An 11,869-nucleotide genomic window follows, 5' to 3' on the forward strand; every position below is an offset into this window, starting at 1 on the left:
AGGCCTTATCCCCATACCCTCCTTGCCCAGTGCTGAGATGGCCAGCCAACCATTTGGTGAGGGGATGTCCTCACAACAAAACCTCCATCCAGGTGCCAGCCTGCCACTCCAACGGTTGAAGATGGATCAAAGTGATCCCACAGGAATGTGGTGTTTTCCATTGGAAAACAAAATACAACCACTATGGGGCTGGTGATCTCTGGAGTTCCGGTTAGCCTGACTGCCCCCTCCATTCTAGCCATGGTGCTCTGAGCTTCCGAGTCCATTTCTGCTTTGGCTCCTAGAGAGAGCAGAACCTCCCCAGTATCGAAAGTCCTTTTCTTTTTAGGCTCAGGTAGGAATAGTGAACAACCTCCATGATTGCTGGAGAAGAGAAAAACGTAAGGAGGCAGGGATCCTTTGGCATCCCTCCTCCTCTCTGCTTCCCTTCACCTGCCCTTACATGCATGCTTCCCCCACAGCAGCCACAACCTCCACTCTTGTGTGAGGGCAGCAATTATTTTGGCCTTGTTTTGGAGACATGGCAAAAAAGAATATGGGTTGGGGGGTCAGGCAGAGATTTTTCAAAGCATTGTGCTTGCCAGTTGTCTTGAGGACAGGAGGAAGGAAACCTATCACTGACAGGTGGGGGAAAGCCTAAGGCAAGAGTCTAAACCTGCATCATGAATCAACTGTTTTATATTCCAAACACTGAGAAAATCAAGACCAGGAGAATTCAAGCCAAAGCCTGTTATTGGAAAAGGGTGGTGGTGGTGGAAGGTTTCCATAAGACAAGAGGGATTCAGAATTAATACAGATCTTGATTACATGGCACACTGCTGATATACTACAAAATCAGAAGAAGGACACAGAGAAAGACAGATAGGAATAATCTATTATTAGTCTGAGCAAGTCTTAGATATTACATCTATCTATTTACACACACGTGTGCACACTCTCACAGGATGTACCAAAAGTCAGGCCTCATAGACAATATATTACGTAAATTACATTAAATGTTCAAATTGGTTGCTATTTTTTTCTAAACACTTATTCATTTGACACATTCATTTGACCGTTGAACGTTCCTAAGGCCAGTAACATTTTCTCAGATATATATTTTCTCAGAATATTTATTATTATCATCATCATCATCATCATCGTTTATTTTATAAATTTTATTAAAAGGTTTAAAAAGAAGATAAAAACTTACAAACACTAATACAGAATAAAGAAAACAAAGGGAAAAAGGAGAGAGAGAAAGAAAAAGACAAAAGTACAGAAAAGAGAGAAAAAGAAATAGAAGAAGCTTCTGATTTCTTTTGCAGCAAATACAATTACAGAATTATCTCTTACTCTATGATTACAAAAAAGCTCACTTTTTCCCTATTATCTTTTTTCTCTAATAATCAAAAACACAAAACATAAGTGATTTTTTTTCCTGTTTCATGCAAAAAGTCAGGGGTTTCCAGTCAGCCATAAATGTAGATATTTGATATCTATATATGTAGAAAAATGTCTTTTCTCTACTGAAGGAAATTAATTTAGCCAGTTCCATCATCTTCACCAACCATTCCTCTATTGTGGGTAGTGTCGAACCTTTCCACTTTGGAGCATATAGTAAACTTGCTGCAGTTGTCATATATAAAAACAAAGTTCTATGGCTTTTTTTTTAGCTGTCTGTCCATTAATCCCAAAAGAAAAACCTGATTTCAATTCTACATTAGTCTTTAAAATCTTCTGAATTAGTGTATGTATTTGTATTCAATTTGTTTTAGCTTTTTTACATATCTACCATACATGACAAAATGTCCCTTCATGCTGCTCACATTTCCAGCATAAATTCAAAGTACCTTTATGCATTCTAGACAATTTCTCCCGTTTTAACAATTGATGTACCATTTAAACAATGGCAGAAGGATATATCTAAATTTGTATGGCAGAGGAAAAAAACCCAAGTTAAATATAAGGTATTACAAGATGAAAGGAAAGAGGAGGATTGGGTCTACCAGATTTGAAATTGTATTTTGCTGCCTGTTTAGTTTGGATGAAAGAGTGGGTGTTGCTGAGAAACAGAAGGCTTTTGGACTTAGGATATGATCTGAGAATGGGGTATCTATGGTATGGCAAAGCAAAGGTTAATGTACATTTTAAAAATCATTATGTCAGGCGGGCCATTTTGAGAGTATGGAATAAATATAAATCTAGGTTGTGCCCGAAAACACCTTTGTGGCTTTCAGCACAAGAAGCATTTTATAGACAAGAAATGATAAGTAAACATGGATGGTTAACTTATTGTGATATACTAGAATTTTCTCAAGGAAATTGTAAAATAAAATCAAGAGATTTGATAACAGAAGGATATACGTGTCAATGGTTTTCCTATATACAATTATCAGAAAGGTTTAAAGATGTTATGGTTTTGAACAATGTAAGACTGAGTTTGAAGTAGAATTATGTACAAATGATGACCATGCTAACATGTACACATTTTTGTTGAAATTTGAGACAGAAGAACAAGTGTATTATAAAATGGGCTAAAAATGTTGATCATAGTATACAAATGGATCAATGAGAAAATATGTGGTTGAAAGGATTGAAATTCACATTATGTTCCAGTCTTAAATAGAATTTTTATAAAATGATGTACCATTGGTAATTATCATTAACATTGTTGTTATTATTTTATGTCTTTGAGTAAGTTTTGCCTACTGGTAACTTCCTGTACTAGTCCCTGCAGTTTTCTTGGCAAGGTTTTTCAGAAGTGGTTTGCCCTTGCCTCCTTCCTAGGGCTGAGAGAGAGGGACTGGCCCAAGGTCACCCAGCTGGCTTCGTGCCTAAGGCGGGACTAGGACTCCCGGTTTTTCGGTTGCTAGTTTGGTGCCTTAACCACGACTCAAAACTAGCTCTCTAATATTAATTAATAAAATAAATTGTGAGTGGTCTATGAGGCCTGACTTATTTTTGATATACCTCCCCCACTCTCTCTCTCTCTATATGTATGTAAGAATGTATGTAAACAATATATGTAAAAACTTATAACTCTCATAAATGTTTCTATCTTTCAACAACCCTGGATACAACCTGAATTAAAAAAAATAAAAATAACAGATACTAATCTACATGTATCAAACTCTATCTTAAGAGAATGGCTGGGTTTTCCCATCACACCTAAGCCTTAAATTTGGTTTGGGCATAGTATATTGTACAGATCTAGCTGGTGTGGTTTGCAAATCATTATAGCTTAGTCTGTAGCTTGTTGCATTTATGCCTCATTTTTCTGAGGCCACAATGTAATCCATACAGCAATCTCACCTAATTTTATCTCAACAACTTCATGAGATAGGTTGAGCAAAGAAGACTTCTGGAGAATCAGGTAAAGACTTGAATCTGATCCAAACATTAAACTGGGCTGCATTGTTAACCCAGCCAGTTATGGTTTATTCAGTTAACCACAATTAAACAAATGATCTTAGTATGATGTGTGAACCCCAGTCAGTTACAACTTTGTTAACTTTACCTCTCTTCTCTCCAAATATTTTAGTTGTTTACAGAATATCCACTTCTGAGAAAGTTTTGAAGAACTCATTTTGTGATATTATTTTATTAGATATTAAATTATGTTAAATATATTATTATCCCTAATAATAAATAAATAAATAATTTAAAATTTAAAATTCCTGCAAACATTCAAAGACCTTTCCTCTATTTGAAAAGAATATCTAATATCAAACGAACATGATATTAGCAGAACTGTAGCCATCAGGAATTCCTAAAGGTAAAGGCTACTAAGTTTCCCAAGATCTCAATTTGCATGCAAGCAGACCTATTGCGTTACCATAACCATGAATCCACTGGAAACATTAGAGGGGCACAACAAGGTAGCAGGTTTCCAGACAATTCTGAGCTGACAACTTGTCCAACAATGTATGGAGTCCAAATGGTCCCTTATCTATTCCTTTTAGGTAAGACTACTACAACTACACTCTCTACATCGATCCTGAAAAATGAAGAATCATTAAGGAGTTTACCTCTGGAACTAGCACTATTCTATCTGTTTCCTTATGATCTGCAGTGACAAGCAGCCATTAGGGCTTTACTTTATCCAAGTAAAGATAAGACAGATCCCTCAAAAGTCAGACAAAGGAAGTCCTGTTGTTCAGGAATCTTTGGTTCAAGATTCTATCATTATTCTGTTCATGTTCCTATCTGGCATGTTCCACCTCAGGCTTGATGTTGGAATGTGATTCTAGAACTTCCACTGATCTCTCAGATTGAGATGGCTCCTCCTCATTTAGGAGTGGGTTGCTTTTCAGGATTGAAATCGTGACTCTTAAAAACAGACATTCAGATAAGTAGAGGAGCCCACAAAGAGCAGGTATGATTCAAAGTGTTAAGAGTTTATTTATTGACAGTCAAAAGAGAAGGAATTAGGTGGTATGAATTATTAGGAGAAATAAAGAGTTTCAGCCTACCTATATTTATATATGGGCAAACATCCACTACTGTACACATGTCTCAGTAGTATCCCTGCTCCCTCCAAGAAGTGGAAAGTGCATTCAAGGGATGCCCTGCAAAGAAGCCTGTGTTATACAGAAATGGAGATGCCAACTGAAGTTCTTCCAGGATAGTGCATTAGCAGAAAAGTTTCATCTCTGACACATGTTTAGAGCTGCTTTACTCTGACAATCGCTTTCTGCTGAATCATTCATTGGCTTCACTGACCACCAGCAGCTCCTGTTGTTCTTCCTCAACTAAAATCTCTTAGGATTTAGTTAATCATACTATTCTGTTTCCACTTACACAAGCCTTGGCATATAATTAATTTAACAATTATATTAACCTTGCTCCATATACTGTCGGTTGCCGCATTGAAAGATGTGCTCCAGAGAGCTCAGGATAATGAGTATTAACAATGCTGTGAGCTAGATTATTCTAGTAACTCTCCCAAGGCCATTTCATAAGGCTTCTATACAGTGGGACTGATGAAGTTAAAACATGGAAAATGCAGCAAAATATTGCAGTATTGTATATTCCTCTTCAGCCAGTCAGGGACCTTTCCGGGATATTCCATTTTATTCCATTCTTTATATTTATATTGGTCCTCATGATCAGTCCTCACTAAACTGTTCACCCCTCACCCCATTTTTTTCCCTAAAAAATTAATGTAAAATCTTTAGACCTGTGAAAACACCTGATTCTTCTGTGTGGATGATGCTTTTTTGGCTACATACGGATTGACATTTGGAATACTTGCTATTAAAAGATGTAACAATTACTTCAAACATTTTTAGTTGCATTGGCAAAGCTAGAGACTGCTATATTCTTAATGCAGGCAGAATTAATAACCATTATATTCTTAGTGCATTAATTAATTACTGAAATACAAAAAAGCTGTTGAAGGAGCTGCCTTCCTCCCTTGCTGGGCAGAGGAAGGGCACAGAATCTGGGAAATGAACACTGCTGCCCACAATAATCCTTACTTTTTTCAGGATAGTAATAGCAAGATCCCATAGTGGAATGAGGAGGGGGAATCGCTGCAATTGCACCAATATATCTATCAGCCAAGTGGAGGAAAATGAGAAACACTGACTATTTAACCCCAGAAATGGGTTCTATCTCATCTGAATAACATTCTCACAAAACTAAGCACGCCTCACTTATTTTACCAATTATCTATGTCAGTTCATATATCTCTTACAAAATTCATCATCATTCATAAGAGGTGGGACCTGTTAAATAAGAAAAGTATAGGAATAATTTTGTTATTTGGGATAATGTTTTACACTTAAACACAAAAGCAATGAGTGATGAGTTAGTGTCACACCCCATGATTCAAAGGAATGCACAAATGTGTTATGCAAGCACTGGGGCCAAATCAGCTTTGCACCACCATTTCTTATATTGCTTCCCAAAAAGTCACTTCTAAAGGCTGCATTCTAAAGCTGCATTGTAACATAGAACGTAACATAGAAATCTGCAGTAAGAAGAGAAAAATAATCTGAAAAGATCAAAGAAGCACAGATCCTTGTGAATCTCTGTCAAGTGTACTGTCACTCTGGATTTGTTATGAAAGTTTACCATGATCAATAGATATTAATTTCATGTTCTTCACTGTTGGTCCTGTACAGATATATACCACTGGGATTGCCCTGTTTTCTTTATCTGACAACAGTTTCTGATGTTTCATCAGAAGCAGCTAGCAAAGGTCTCCTGAGCTTCCACACAACGGGTCAGGTGGCACACAGGCTTCACTCCTTTGCTTACTGAACTGATCATGCATTTCTTTGGGGAGATCCCTTTTGGAGTCTGCCATATTATTCCATGAGTTATGAGTTAATGTCAAGACTTCATGATTCAAAGAAAAACACATCACATTATTAATTATTAGAAAAAGTCCTGGTCTTTTACTTTGCATTATTAAAAAAATTAAGAAACCTCCTGTCTATTACGAATGCAAATGGGTGGGTCTTAAATCCTAACCTAACCATAATTTTGACTAGTAGCAAGGCAGCATATTTTTATGATAACCCAAGATCTAGAAATGGCTATTTGAATGGCTACTGAAACTCTATCTTTAAAGAGGAAATGGAACATCCAGAAAAGTGCCGCAATACGTGCTCTCAAATAAATCATAACTAGAGGGACAAATCACATTTGGCCTAATTATTACTTTGGAAGGAGAACAATAAACAACGGACTAGAAACTCTAATAAACATACATGAAAATCACAATGGACTAAATTCCAAGCAGTCTTCTAAATTACTCTCAGAGTAATAAGTTCATTCATATTGTTTTTCTGATGTATATGTGAACACTGCAGGCCTTGATTCAACTAAGGCTAGTCATTTAAACATTTAATTGAAACAATGAAACAAGTGAATCACAATGCACTTAAGTGCCATTGTTTTCAACAGTGTTCAGCCATGGCTAAGTGAAATGAAGATGCAGTTTTTACTGAATATATATCTACCTACTAACGATAAAGAATTTGGCTCCATAACATGCCAAGGTCTCCTATGCCTGACACATGAAAGATATTATTTAGACTCTACTGCGCCCCTTTCTCCAATGCAAATAATTTGGTTAAAAAGGAAAAAGATCTAAGCCTCTAAATATAATAGAAACCTATGGTTTATATTCCTTGATTTTCTCTACAGTACTGCTACTAAACCTCGCAACTAACCAACAGCCATTCCTGGCACCTAAAGCCAATGCAGCAATGGTAGTACAGAGGTATTACCAATCTGCTGAATAGACATTCTTAAAGTAAGATAATCCCTCAAGGGACAGGACTATTTTGAGCTACTGTACTGAACGTTCCTTTTTTAAAATCCTTACCTTATTGTGTTTTTGCTGGTGTCTTGTCCTAGTATCCAAAATATGGTAGGGACTTTCAGAGTCTTTGTTCAAATAATAGACAAGTCTTGAAGGCAATGTGATTTCTTTTTGGAATGCACTGCTGTAACTGTTATTTTTGCTACTGCTACTGTTAGTCTGTTGAAATGCAGTGTCCTTGTTTGCCAGGATGGTTTCTGTTTTTTCCAAAGTTTCATTCCAATGCATAGCTAGGGAAGACAGATAAACCTACATTAAATCACAGAGGAACTGAACACTTTATATAGATAGGATGCTTTAAATTCTGCTATTTTTGCTTCAGGAGGATAATATCATCATTCCCATGACTCCAAAACGTCTTATTGAAATATTTCCCAGTCATGCAGTACTTAATACAATGTATTTTTACATAATACATCTAAATGTACAGAAAATCATTTTTCAGAAGGAAAGCTCTTTTAATGAAACCCCAAACCTCACAACTGTCAGTTTTCCTCAGAAATATTGATCAACGAAAATTGTGAATCTTCTGCAAATTTCTTAAACCCTGAATCCATGTGTCCACTGAATATTAACCAATTCCCTTTACATAAGGACCACTTCTCACTTAACCTGTAAGGATGCAAATTCTAAGTACAGTTATTAAACAGAATTATCTCAAGAAATTCAGTTAGACTTCTTTCAAAATAAACATTTAAGTATAGCATGTGGAACAAAATATATATTTCTTTGTGCAGAGTTCTCTTAAGTGGGGGGGGGCTCCTTTTTTATTTGCATATTCCAGGTAATTTTAATTTCATTCCTAAATATCCATCCCTAAACAGAAACCTCCTTTACTCTACTTCTTACACTTTTTAAATAAGATCCACAAAAAATAACAATTCTGACAACCTGCCAATGACATTTTGCTGCATCAGCACCTTTTGAGATCATATCTTGCCTACCATCATAAGCCTGTATTTGTACCATATATACACTATAACACACACACACACACACACACACACTCCCCCCCCCAATCAAGGATCTTCAACATGGGAACATGAAGTTTTTTTCTCTCCTCCTTTTCACAAATGTATGAAGGAAAAGAAGGAAGAAGATCCAGTTGCAGTCACAATTAACGATTTGCTGGAAATGATCAAACGAAATTCTATCATCAGGATAGAAATGAATCTGAAGGGGTATGCACATACTTATATGTGAATGATCATGAAGGCTTCTCACCACAGGGAGCAAAACACAGGATGCTGTATAAGGTCTGTCATAATCAGAAGAGACTAATATGTCAGGGGGAATGATGAGGGGTAGGTGGGTCTAAAGGCATACGAGGAAAGAAAGAATAAACAGAGCGCCGTGATTATTATTTATCTGCATTGGCATGTAACCAAAAAGACATAAAATCGCAGGGCGAAGGAGAATAGGGCTGCCTTCCTAACATCACACTGCGGAGGAAGAAGGGGCGATTCCAGCCCATTTTCGTCCTGCACTCACCGGTGTCCGCAATGACCCCACAGTTCTCTGGGCGTCCCGAGCAGAACAGTAGGAATGCCAAAAGGAAGCGATGGAAGTGGAAGAAGCTGAGCAGAGGCAGCCGCGCCAGGCAGGCTGAGAAGGGAGCGTTAGAGGATCGGCGGTGCCGGCAGCTGCCAGAAAAGGGCTGCCGCAGAGAACTTCTGCCAGGCGGCTTCATGGCTCATAGCTTTCCGGGGGGCAGGGCGGGCGGTGGTGAACGGAGACGCCTGCCTCGTCCGAATTGTGAGGAGGATCGGGGAGGGGGCGGCGGGACTGCCCCCTTCCGTGGCAGAAGCCGACGGTCGAGCGGCTCACGCAGCGGCGGTCACGGCACTTCTTTCCTCACATTGCAGGGGGGCGAGGGGAAGACACGGCGCAGTGACTCCGCTTTTTGTTCCGGTGCTGGTGCTGCTGCTGCTGCCGCCGCCTCCACCGCGACACCTTCCTACCACCTACCACCTACCGCCTCCGCTCCATCGTCTGCGGACGCCCCTCCTGGGAAGAGCAAAAGCAAACCTCGGCGCACCTCCTCCGCAAGACACCAAGGCTCGCCGCCGCCGCCGCCGCCGCCGCCTTCCTCCTGCTGCTGCCGCCGGCTCGGCTGAGGCTCGCTCGCGCTCCTCTCGCCCTCTCTGCCATTCACCTTTCAATGCCCCGCGCGCTGCACAGGATGACGTCGAGACCCAGCCACATTCTTTCTGCCCAGCAGCTGCAGCCCGTTCGGCCACGGGGGAGGGGGGCGAATGAGCCGGGGGAGGGGAGAGTTAAAAGAGCGCGCATGCGGGGGGGGCGGGGGAGCAGATGCTTCCTGAAGCTCGTGAGAGGATCGGGGCGGGGCGTGGCGGGGCGTGGCAGGGCGGGGGCGGCGTTAGAGCCTGAGAGGCGAGCGAGAATACCGCGGAGGTAATGGCCAGGTGTCGTGATGCAGCATCTCGCGCTCAGAAAGGGGACGAGCGGCCCGGCCCTAATGCATGCGGCGTTCCGCCCGCGTTGTGCCCGTGCAGTTCTTGCGCCTACGTCCTCTCCTCGCCTCTCCTCTCCTCTCGAGGTTTGCTGCAGTGGCAAGCCAAAAAGGCGGGGAGGGGATAGAAGGAAGCTGCGTTATTTTAACAGCTGACGTGCTGTCCAATCTCGTGCTTTCATCACCCCTCAGGACCATCAGTTACCAACCTTTTTACTTTCAACTGATTCGTGCCTCTCCAGCCATATTCTGGGTCTGTCTTCTCAGTAGTTTCTGTCCAGTGAATAAAGTAATTGCAGATCGGCACCTCAAGCTTTGTTCACCTGTACTGTTATTAGTGAAGGAGGGGACTAAACTATAGAGGTAGCTGATTTGCATAATCTAGGGGATGATTAAGAAGAGCATAGGAAGAAGAAACCATTTGTATCCTACAGCACAGTCAACACACTGGTCCTAATTCACTTCTAATGTAAAAGGCTGAAGCTGATCCTCCTGACAACTTTGTTGTTCCTCTTAAGTCATTCAGGCGCTTCTGACTCTTTGAGACCCAATGAACATCATTTCACAAGGATTGTCCGTCAGCAACTGCTTCTCTCAGTTTTCGTAAATTTGTGCTTCTTGTCATCAGTGAAAGGATCTAGTCAGCTTGTTTTCTGACAGCCCTTTTGACTGTTTTTGATTTTTCTAAGTGTCAGATTTTTCTCCAGTGACTTTGTATTATCTGTCCAACTATTTAAGCTTTAGCATCACTATTAGTGCTTCCAGTGGTTTTACTTCATCTAGTTTTGCATGATTTGTTCTTTTGCAGTTCATGTATTCTCAATAACTTTACCCAGCACAACTCAAAAGCATTTTTTTGTTCTGATTTGGCCTTTTTGATGATCCAGATTTCACAGCAACCACAGCCTTGACAATGGCACTATGTGGTCCATGTGACATTTCTGCACTTTAATATTTTGTCTAGCTTTTTGTCTACTTTGTCTCCCAAGTTACAGATATCTATTTCATGGCAATAGTCACCATCCCTGTGAATTTTGAGAGCCTAGGAAGGTGAAGTTTGTTACTCCTGCAATTTCTCTATTTGCACTGGGTTGGTATGAGCGGCATCAGTAAGGAAGAGGACTCAAAACAGGCAAGATGGCAGCTCTTTTAGAGCCCCACCCTTTTTTTTTATGTTGACATTACATGTAAGTAAAAAGAGGTGAAGCTTCAACCACCATCTTGTATGGATCCCTCCTGCAGACACTGCTGGTTAGCATTGCCCTGCTGATATCTTCGTATTTTTTACTGAGCAGAACTTCAGCTTCTAAACTCTTCTTTAATATTCAGCAAGAAACTCCTTAAGTCTTCCTCACTATTACCCATCAAAGTGGTATCCTCAGCATTTCTGAGGTTTTTTATCTTTCTCCCAGCAATTTTAATTCTAATTTCTCACATTGTATTCTGCAAATAAGGTGACAGTATACACCTTCACACTGTCCTTTCCCAGTTTCGAACCTGTTTCTCTATATTCTGTTCTAACTATTGCTTCCTGCAAATTCTTCAACAGACAGCGAGGTAAGGGATAACCACAATTTTTGTGGTCTACAGATGAAAAACGGCTTTCTATAACAAAAACAAACGTCTTTTTTTGAACTGCCTTGCATTTTTCATTACCCCTTGGATGTTAGCAATGTGATATTGGATGCCTCTGTCTTTTCTGAATCCAACTTGAACATCTTGCAGTTCTCATCCAATGTACTGTTGAAGTTTGGACTGCAAAATAGTATGTGGGATAACTATAATTGTGTGATAGTTTGAGCATTCTTTAACACTGTCCTCTTTTAGTACTAGAATATGAATTAAACTTTTTTAATCCCTCAGCCATTGCTGCTTTCCATACTTACTTACAAAGCTCAATTAACTGCATTATCTATCAAGGTATTAAACCAGTGGTTCTTAAACTGTTTGACCCAATTACCCCTTTTTCCATCTCAAATAATGTCTTTACCCCCACCCAAAAGAACCCCCAAACCCTAACTCTTTTGTTTTACACAAGTGTCTTGGCAGCAGCAAGTCCCAAACTGGATCCTCAACTC

General features: G+C 39.9%; 1 protein-coding gene across 4 annotated transcripts in view; it reads right to left on the bottom strand.

Moving 5' to 3' along the window:
* The window catches only part of ADAM23 (ADAM metallopeptidase domain 23), an 83,110-nt gene extending 73,297 nt beyond the window's left edge, over positions 1–9,813 (bottom strand). For all 4 annotated transcript variants that reach the window (XM_088135613.1, XM_088135615.1, XM_088135612.1 and 1 more), the window contains exons 1-2: positions 8,810–9,813; positions 7,322–7,548 (exon numbers count right to left, since the gene is read on the bottom strand). In XM_088135613.1, the coding sequence (XP_087991739.1) occupies positions 7,322–7,548; positions 8,810–9,008 (426 nt within the window). In that variant the 5' untranslated portion in view covers positions 9,009–9,813. The remainder of the gene's footprint in view (positions 1–7,321; positions 7,549–8,809) is intronic.
* Between the last annotated feature and the right edge of the window lie 2,056 nt (positions 9,814–11,869).

The sequence above is a fragment of the Python bivittatus genome, unplaced genomic scaffold (assembly GCF_059951505.1).
Source record: "Python bivittatus isolate LINGU-HERP-01145 unplaced genomic scaffold, Pbiv_v1 ctg000200_np1212, whole genome shotgun sequence".
In the NCBI taxonomy this organism is placed as follows: domain Eukaryota; kingdom Metazoa; phylum Chordata; class Lepidosauria; order Squamata; family Pythonidae; genus Python; species Python bivittatus.